Source organism: Penaeus japonicus, unplaced genomic scaffold (assembly GCF_977035675.1).
Source record: "Penaeus japonicus unplaced genomic scaffold, GWHDUDI00000001_assembly GWHDUDI00000033, whole genome shotgun sequence".
Taxonomy (NCBI): domain Eukaryota; kingdom Metazoa; phylum Arthropoda; class Malacostraca; order Decapoda; family Penaeidae; genus Penaeus; species Penaeus japonicus.
This window is the reverse complement of record NW_028234435.1, coordinates 4,321,711-4,331,710: the sequence shown is the minus strand read 5'-3', so window position 1 is coordinate 4,331,710 and position 10,000 is coordinate 4,321,711. Positions and strand designations below refer to the sequence as shown.

Sequence of the window (10,000 nt, the reverse complement as noted above, 5' to 3'; positions counted from 1 at the left end):
CTATATATAGTATATTACAATATATATACATATATATATATATATATAATATAATATTTTAATATATATATATATATATATATATACCTATACATATAGATAGATAGATAGTATATATATAGAAACATTATAAACATTAATATTATATATATAGATAGATATATATATATATAAACATTGATATATATATTATATATTATATATATATATATATATATATATATATATATATAATGTATATAGAATAAACTATATATATAAACATTATATATATATATATATATATATATATATATATATTATTATTAATATATTTGGTGACTAGAAATGGTCTAAATTCAGAGCTCTTCTGAATTGCTCTGTCTCTTTGCTTTGTTGGGGTTTTAGCCCTATCAGTTGCTATGTTTAGGTAATGTAAACGAACCCTGACATGGTGGGTCCACCTGCCCCGTCATCATCTATACCCCCAATATGTAAGCACAGCACACATTTCCTGTTATGTGAAAAGTGTCCAAACAGTGGATATGATATTGTAAAATGTTATTTCTATGAGTCTCTAGCCCCAACAACTTTATTTATAGGTGGGTACATTTTTTATAGGTGTGTATTATTATTACTATTATCATTGTTGTTATTATCATTATTGTCATTATAATTTAAACTTCCTATACTTCTCCATAGGTGTCAAGTTCTTGAGGGCAAATGCATTAATTAATTGGTAAAACATTGTTAAGAGGAATAACATCAACAACTAGGAAAAGAAGAAATACTGAAAAAGTAAAGTAAAACAAGGATTAAAAAATGGCAAAAGTTGAAAGTAATGTAAAGGATGCTCAATGTTATTATGTATCTTATACATAATTGACAGGGAGCCAATCAGACTCATATGGCTTAAATTAATTAAAAGATAAGCAACTTAAGAGGATGATCAGCTGCAAAAATCCAAAACTGTGAATTATAATCAGAATAAAGGAATGCAATGAACTTATAACATTTGTGTAACACTTTAAATCATTGTGCAATATCTGACGAGGTGTCTTGGAGGTGTTCCTCAAAAGTCAACGGAGGATCTAATGTGACACCCAAAATCTTTAACACTTCATCATTTCGTAGCCAATCATCCAAAATGAATAAGTATGCATTGGCAGTAAAAAAAGTTTGTGATCTGCCAATAATGATGGAGATGATCTAACTGACATTAAGCCTCATATTCCTTACAAGCAACAATTTTGCTATGATCTCTGTTCAATGAAGCAAAAACTACAAATTAATATTATATCAAAGGGTATATCAAAGTTTAACAACATATATAAATAAATTTCATTTATTTCTCTCTCTCTTATGGCAGTACAATCAATCACTTGATCTTATAGAGTAACCCGTAGCAAATCTGCCAAAGGATACTCTGATATTCACATAACGATAATTTTTTTTACGAATCTTCTGGTATAAAAACTATGCTGTTTACAGTGTTAAAATACAATTATACGATATATTTATGTAAAATATGTCTTCTGATTGCTAAAACTCATTATATATATATATATATATATGTGTGTGTATGTGTATGTGTGTGTGTGTGTGTGTGTGTGTGTGTGTGTGTGTGTGTGTGTGTGTGTGTGTGTGTGTGTGTGTGTGAGTGTGTGTGTGTGAGTTGTGTGTTTGGCATGTTATCGACATATATATATATATATATATATAGGAGAGTGTGTGTGTGTGTGTGATGTGTCGTGTGTGTGTGTGTGAGTTGTATGAGTGAGAGTGTGGAGAGTGTGTGTGTGTGTATGAGTGTGGCTGTGTGTGTGTGTGTGAGTGTGTTGTGTGATGATTGTGTGAGATAGTGTGAGTGTGTATGAGTGAGGGAGTGTGAGGGAGAGTGTATGCGTGGGTGACTTGAGTGTGTCAGGTGAGGGTGAGTGAGATGTGAGTTTGACTTAGGTGAGTGGTTGAGAGGGTGTGTGAATGAGTGTGTGTGTGTGTGAGAAGTTTGCTGTGAGTTGGTGTGTGAGTGTATGTCTGTGTGTTGTGCTGTGAGTGAAACTAATGTGTGTAGTGTGTGTCTGTGTGTGTGTGGTAGTGGGGGTGTGGTATAGGGTGTGTGGGTGGTGTGTGAGTGTGTGTGGGGGAGTGTTGAGAGTGGGATTGGGGTGGTGGGTGTGGGTGTGATGGGTGTGGGGAGTGTGGGCGCGTGGTGGTGTGTGGGTGTGAGATGGGTGTGGGTGAGAGTGGTGTGTGTCGTGTCTTGTGTGAGTGGGGGGGGTGTGTCTGTGTGTGTGAGTGTGTGTGTGTCGGGAAGTGTGTGAGAGTGTGTGGGTGTGAGTGTATTGCTTGTGTGTCTTGTGACAGTGGTGGTGAATGTGTGTCTGTGAATCTGGTGACATGTGTCTGAGACTTGGTATGAGTATGAGTTTCTATGATAGTGTATGTGTGTATGAGACTCAGAGACAGTATTAGTGTGTGGGAGTGTGTTTTGAGTGTGTGATGGTGAGTGTGAGGGAAGTGTGTGTGTTAATGTGTGTATGCTTATGTGGGGGGTGTGTGTCAGTGTGAAAGTATGAGATGTGGGGAGTGTGAGAGGGTGTTGTGTGGGTGTGTGTGTGGGTGAGTGTAGGGTGTGTGTGAGGGTGTGTGTGAGGGGTCGTGAGTGGGGTGTCGTGTGTGAATGTGGGTATGATGTTGTGGGAGTGTGTATGTTGTGATGTGTGTGTGTGTGGGTGGTGTGTGTGGTGTGTGTATGTGTGTGGGGGTGTGTGTGGTGTTTTGTTTTTGTGTGTGTGTGTGTATGAGTGTGGGTGTGTTTGGGAGTTTGTATGAGAGTGGGAGTGGTGTGTGTTTGTGTATGTGTGGGGGTGTGTGTGTGTTGTGTATATGTGTTGGTGTGGTGTGTGTATGATGTGTGTGTGTGTGTGTGTGTGTGTGTGTGTGTGTGGTGGGAGGTGTGTGTGTGTGTGTGGTGGGGGGTGTGTGTGTGTGTGTGGTGGGATGTGTGTGTGTGTGTGTGTGGGGGGGTGTGTGTGTGTGTGTGTGTGTGTGTGTGTGTGTGTGTGAGTTTGATTGTGTGAGTGGGTAGAGAGAGAGAGAGTGTGTTAGAGAGGGTGTGTGTGAGTGATAGTGATTGGTGATGGAGATGTGAGAGTTTTTTTATATGTATATATATATTTAATAATATTATATATATGTATATATATATATATATATATAATTATGTATATCTTATATATATTGTATATATATATCTATATTATATATCTATCTCTATATTAATTAATATCTCTTATAATATAATCACTCACACCACACACACTCCACACACACACACATAACACACACACTCAAAAACCACACACAAAACACATACAACAACACACCAACACTACAAACCACCCCACACCACAACACACCACACCACCCACCCCCCCCCCCCCCACCACACACCACCCCACACCAAACCACAACCCCCCCCCCACCAACCAACAATCACACCACCCACTCTCACACACACACCACACAAACACCCCACCCCAAAAACACACCCAACCCACCCCCCACCCCCCCCCCCCCCCCACCCCCCACCCCCCCCCCCCCCCCCCCACCACCCACCCACACACCACCCCCCCCCCCCCCCACCCACAAACAACACACCCCCCCCCCCCCCCCCCCCCACACACCCCCCCCCCCACCACCCCCCCCCCCACCCACACCCCACCACACCCCCCAAACCCCACACCCCCCACACCACACACCCCCCCCACCACCAACCACCCCACCATCACACACACACACTAACCACACAACACCACACACATAACACACACCCCCAACACATACACCAACCAACACACCCAAAAAAAAACCACACACACATACACACCCACACACCAACCACATACACACAACAAAAACAACACACAAAATAACAAACACACACTCACACCCCCACACACTACACACAAAAACCCCACAACCACACAATTCAACAAACAAACCCAACACACATAACAACACACAAAACCCCAACACAATTAAAAAACACCCTTAACAAATAAAAAATATCCATCCTAACAAAACATTAATAAACCAAAAAAACCAATAACTTTATAACACTCTCAATAACAACAACAAACTATAAATAATTAAATAACTAATATTAAATCATAATAAAATAATAATATATTATTCATATATATAAACTTTATGTATCTTATCACCCCTTAATTTATTTGCCTGTATATATTAAAAATCTCTATAATTTTATATAATATACGCTATTTGTATATGTATATATATATATATACTATATCTTATATAACCTCATTAGATATACATATACCTCACTATATCTATATTACTCCACTCTATATATACTACCCTCTCCGACTCCCCACTCCACTACATCCACCAACACCACCACACACAATTATATATTGGCTGAACTAATATGCTTCCTACACAATGCTTAATCTGTTAGAATTATTTATGGATATATCAACATTAAATATGTCAAATTTACATGAAAGATTATGCATACTAGATGAAAAATACTAATTTCAGATAATGAAGTAACATGAACTCCAAACATTGATACAATAAAACTAAAATTACTTAAAAGTGTTAAGGAACATCAATATTCATTTAAACATAAAGTAACAGCTAAAAATTCTAAAATCAGTAAGAAAAAAAACCCAGCCGCTTGTCCATTAAAATTCTTGTGCTTGTTATACTTTTTGTATGAATTCTTATTTCTAGGATATACTTGCGAGGCTCAATTTGAATATATATGTTCACGCACATGTGTGTGCACGTGTATATATGTATGTGTGTATGTATGTATGTATGTATGTATGTATGTATGTATATATTTATATATATATATATATATATATATATATATATATATATAGAGAGAGAGAGAGCTGAGAGAGAGAGCGAGAGAAGAGAGGACTCGAGAGAAGATGCGATCGAGACGAGAGAGAGAGTGTGAGTGAAGGAAATTCATATGATACGGTATCACTGACATGTACACAGACACACAAACACACATACACACCTCACTTCACTCACACAAGATGATGATTTGTCATGATATATATATATAGATATATCATTGATATGTGTGTAGAAGAGTGATTGAGATAGCTATATATATATTATTGAGAGAGAGATACACACACACACACACGCCAGGACATACTGTGAGTGAGAGATTGTTGATGTGTAGTGATTGAGAGTGAGTGTGTGTGTGAGGTGTGATTGTGTGTGTGAGTCGTAGGGTGATGTGTGTTTTTGGAGAGTGAGTGGAGTAGGTGTGAGTGACGAGTCGAATTGTGAGTGAGGAGTATATGTGATGTAGTGATGATTGGAGTGAGAGTGGAGAATGTGAGAGAGAGTGAGCAGTATATGATTGTTTGAGTGAGATGAGTGTGTAGAGATGTGTGAGGTGTGTGTGAGAAGAGCTGAGTGTGTGTTTGTGAGAGTAGATGAGAAGTGAGGAAGTTAGTTTGTGATCACACTGAGTGTGTGAGACTACAACTGGTGTGCTATGTTAGATATAGATATTGATGATAGATGTAAGAGAGATGTACGTGAGTGAATAGTTTGTGATGACTAGATAGAGAGTGATTGACTTTAGATATATAGATTGATAGAATGTTAGTGATAGAGATAGAGATGTACAGAGAGTGAATAAATTTTGTTTGAGAGAGATAGAGATAGTTGAGTGATATTGATAGTGAGTAGATATTGTATATTAGATATAGAGTAAGAGTTTAGACATGAATGTGGTAAAGATATGTTTAAGAGAGGAGATAATATGAGATATATTATAGATAGTTTATTTAAATAGATATATACGTGAGTGTGTTTAGTGAGTGAGTTGGTCGATAGAAATGAGTGGGTAGAGAGAGAGTGTAATAGATCGGTGTGGAGGAAGCTCTAAAAACACTGTGTAACGTGGCACATAACAGAATTTATACAGGCCACTGAAAAAATGGGGCAGGTGGGGTAGGTTGCAGTGCGGTGAGAGTGATATGGGAGTGTTTGTTAGTGTGTTAGAGAGTTTTGGTGTGTGTCGTGAGTGTGTTGTGCAATAGGTGTAGTGTGAGTGTAGTGTGAGTTGAGTGTGAGTTTTGTGTGTGAGGCGTGTGTAGAGAGAGTTGTGGTAAGTGATAATTGCAGAGAGTGGGGTGTGTCTTTGTGGTGTGAGTGATGTATGGTAGTGGGTGTATGTCGAGTGTGTGCTTGTGGAGAGTGAGTTATGTGAGAGAGTTTGTGTGTAGTAGATGAGTGTGAAGAGAGAGTGAGAGATAATAGAGTGTGTGATATAAGAGAGGACAGAGTGATAGTTAGAGAGAGGTTTAATATGGAGATCTGAGCAGGAGTGCGGAGAGATAGAAACATATAGGTTATTATAGAATATAGACATCATATTTTTGATAGAATATACAAGATTTGTTTTACATAGATTTTATATATGGGTATACATATTATAGATTCTAGATATATAGTATTTTATAGTATAGATGATAGATATACTTTCAGATTGTGAGATATAATTATAATAGTGATTATATATATAGATAATATATATATTATTGAAAGATTATTATAATGAAAGATATGATATAATATTTAGAGTTAGATTAACATATTGATAAGTGATTAGATATTTATAAGAGATTTTTAGAGATTGAAGATTGATATATTGTAAATATATATATATAATATATATTTATAAGTATAGATATATAAGATAGATAATGATGTATATGAGTAGAGAAATATATATATAAATGTTAATATATATATATATATATATATTATATTATTATATATATAATTATATTATATTACATAATAATATTATATATATCATATATAATATATATATACATATTATATATATAAATATATATATATTATATATATATATATTATAATATTATAATATATATAATATATATAATATATATATATTATATATATAAATATATATATATATATATATACATATAATTATAGATTATAGAAAGACTTTCTATATAGATATATATATATTATAGAATTTATATATTTATAAATTGTACTTGATCATGAATATGATATCACTAGCACTACAACACGACATTCGCATATATTAATTACCAGATATTATATAGTATATATAATATATATATATATATATTTATCTTTTTAATAATTTTATATCTATATATATATATGGACTCACCATACTCCAGCTTATATTAGATACTATAAAATATATAATATATATAGTATTTAATTTGTTATATATATGTAGATACATAGTATATTAATTAATATTATATATATATATTATATGAACTTGAGAGTATTTAGGATATGTAGAGTATATAACCATTGAAATTATATATGATAGTATTTATTAATATATAGTATAGAGAGACATGTTATATTTCATGAGTAGTGGAATAATATAATAGATATAGATATAGATTTATTATAGAGTGATATGCATATAGAACATTTATATTATTTATATATATATACAGTGTGATAGATTTATATAATATATAAGTATATAGATAATCTTTCTCATATTTAGATAAGTAGATATATATTAGTAGATATTGACAGATTATAGTTATATTAGATCGATATAAAATAAATATAATCTAGATAGATTATATATATATATATCTAAAATATATCTATCGATACCATACATATATATTATTATATAATAATATTATATTTTATCTATATATATTTAAAAATGTATATAAGAGTTTATATATATGTATACATTATATATAAATATACTTACCTTTTTATATAGATATATAATACCTATAGATATATTATACGAACATTATATAATATAAAATTATATATTACATATATATATAATAATATATAATTATAGATAAATATATATAATAAATATAATATATTAATCATAATATACTCTTTTACATACTCATATATGATTAGATATATTATTATATATTATATTATATATATATATTAGTATATATTATTAGATTATATGAAATTATATATATACTACTATATTAAATAATAGATTACATATATATTATCATACCAGACATATTATTATATAAAAGATATTATATTATATTGATATATACTATCTATAGATTATATACCTATAGTAATATATACATATAAGATAATACTATATTATATATTATAATATTAGATATATATATTATCTATATATATAGATATACTGTCAGATATACTTATATATCTATATATATCATAGATATCAGTATATAAGTATTAGTTATTATATATATAGTCTATATATATCATAGTAACTATATATCTGTATAGATATCACATATATTATCATATAGTATACTATCATATATATATTATCACCATATATCATATATATATTAAATCATATATGATATATTATTAGATATATAATTTATTATATATATAGACTCCAGGATGTAGAGATATATATATAATATATATTTATATATATACAGTATCGATATTTATTGGTATTTGATTAGTCTACAAAATATTTATATATATATATAGATATATATTATAGATATATAGTTTATGAATATATATGTATATATATGATAATATATATTACATATATAGACTATATATAACGACAATATTTAATATATGTTGATATAATATATATCTCACTATATATTATTTATTTAATAGATAGCCAATATGGATATATAGTACATTATACGATTGTATATACTATATGATAGATGATATTATATCATACAATGACTATTAGTTATAGAGATATACATACTATAGATATATATAAGTGCATTATATATATTATATCATGAATATATAAGATAGACTATAAATACCATATATTAATATATATATGTCGATATGAGGTGGTTATCATCACTATGTCTATATTCTATAACAATACTAACTACTATAATGGCATTCCATCGATACTTAGTCAACAACATATATATATATTATGAGGCATACGACATATACTAATATAATTGTCATCATTATGAGATCATAAAGCTTTGTTCCGTTGACTATAGATGTATTCTTCATATATTATTTACATGTATTTCTACTCTGAATGCACCTGACTGATATTGGTCTTTTGTTTCTCATCATTGTATCCGCCACTGTGTATCTCTCTGATGATGTTTCAGGAATACAGTTTGTTACAAGACAGAATACATTTTTATTGGTTTATCTGGTTGACATGCCTGTATCTGCGATGTGCATCTGCTACTAAGAGTATTTTTATGAGAAAATTTCTTGTCACATTCTTCACAACAATAAGCCTTTTCTTTAGTATGGAACTCCTTGGGCTTGTCTAAGTGCGCATCCGGTTTGCTGAGGAATGCCTTGAGGCCTACAATCTGCAACTATTTGTAGTGTTTCTCTTTGTATGCTCTCCTCTTACTCATTTATGTACCATCAGAGTACTTTTATGAGAAAATGTCTTATCACATGCCATCTCACATAATAAAAAAGAGGCTTTTTCTTTGGTATGTATATCCCGATGTGGTGATCTGTCAGAATAGTGTTCTAGGGAGGCTTGCTATGCTACACGTAATGCATTTATAAGGTTTTTCCTTTGTATGTACTCTTAAGTGCACTATCAGACTATCTCTAATAATGCAAATCTGTACAATTCGTCATCTGAACTAACATGGGTTTCTTGTATGCCATCCATTCCATGTGCTTTTCTACATATTGCTTATGAGAGAATGCTTTGTAACAAACCTCACATTTAAAAGGTTTTTCCTTTGTATGCACTTTCATGTGACTCTTTAGATTACCTCTCCAAGAGAATGCCTTGTTACAAACCTCACAGATATAAGGCTTTTCCTTTGTATGTACTCTCATGTGTAATCTTAGTCTCATTTTCTTCTTAAATACCTTGCCACATATATCACAAGTATAATGTTCCTTTCTTGCATGTGGTTTCACTTGGCTCTTTCCATAAGATTTTCCCCCTGAATGTACTCTA

At 31.9% G+C, this 10,000-nt stretch overlaps 1 protein-coding gene across 1 annotated transcript in view; it reads right to left on the bottom strand.

Moving 5' to 3' along the window:
- Window positions 1-1,011: 1,011 nt before the first annotated feature.
- LOC122256836 (uncharacterized) overlaps window positions 1,012-10,000 on the bottom strand; it is a 15,856-nt gene continuing 6,867 nt past the window's right edge. The window contains exons 6-9 of the mRNA XM_086556635.1: window positions 9,660-10,000; window positions 9,227-9,379; window positions 1,219-1,260; window positions 1,012-1,070 (exon numbers count right to left, since the gene is read on the bottom strand). The exon at window positions 9,660-10,000 is cut by the window's right edge and continues 463 nt beyond it. Of these exons, the coding sequence (XP_086412761.1) occupies window positions 1,012-1,070; window positions 1,219-1,260; window positions 9,227-9,379; window positions 9,660-10,000 (595 nt within the window). The remainder of the gene's footprint in view (window positions 1,071-1,218; window positions 1,261-9,226; window positions 9,380-9,659) is intronic.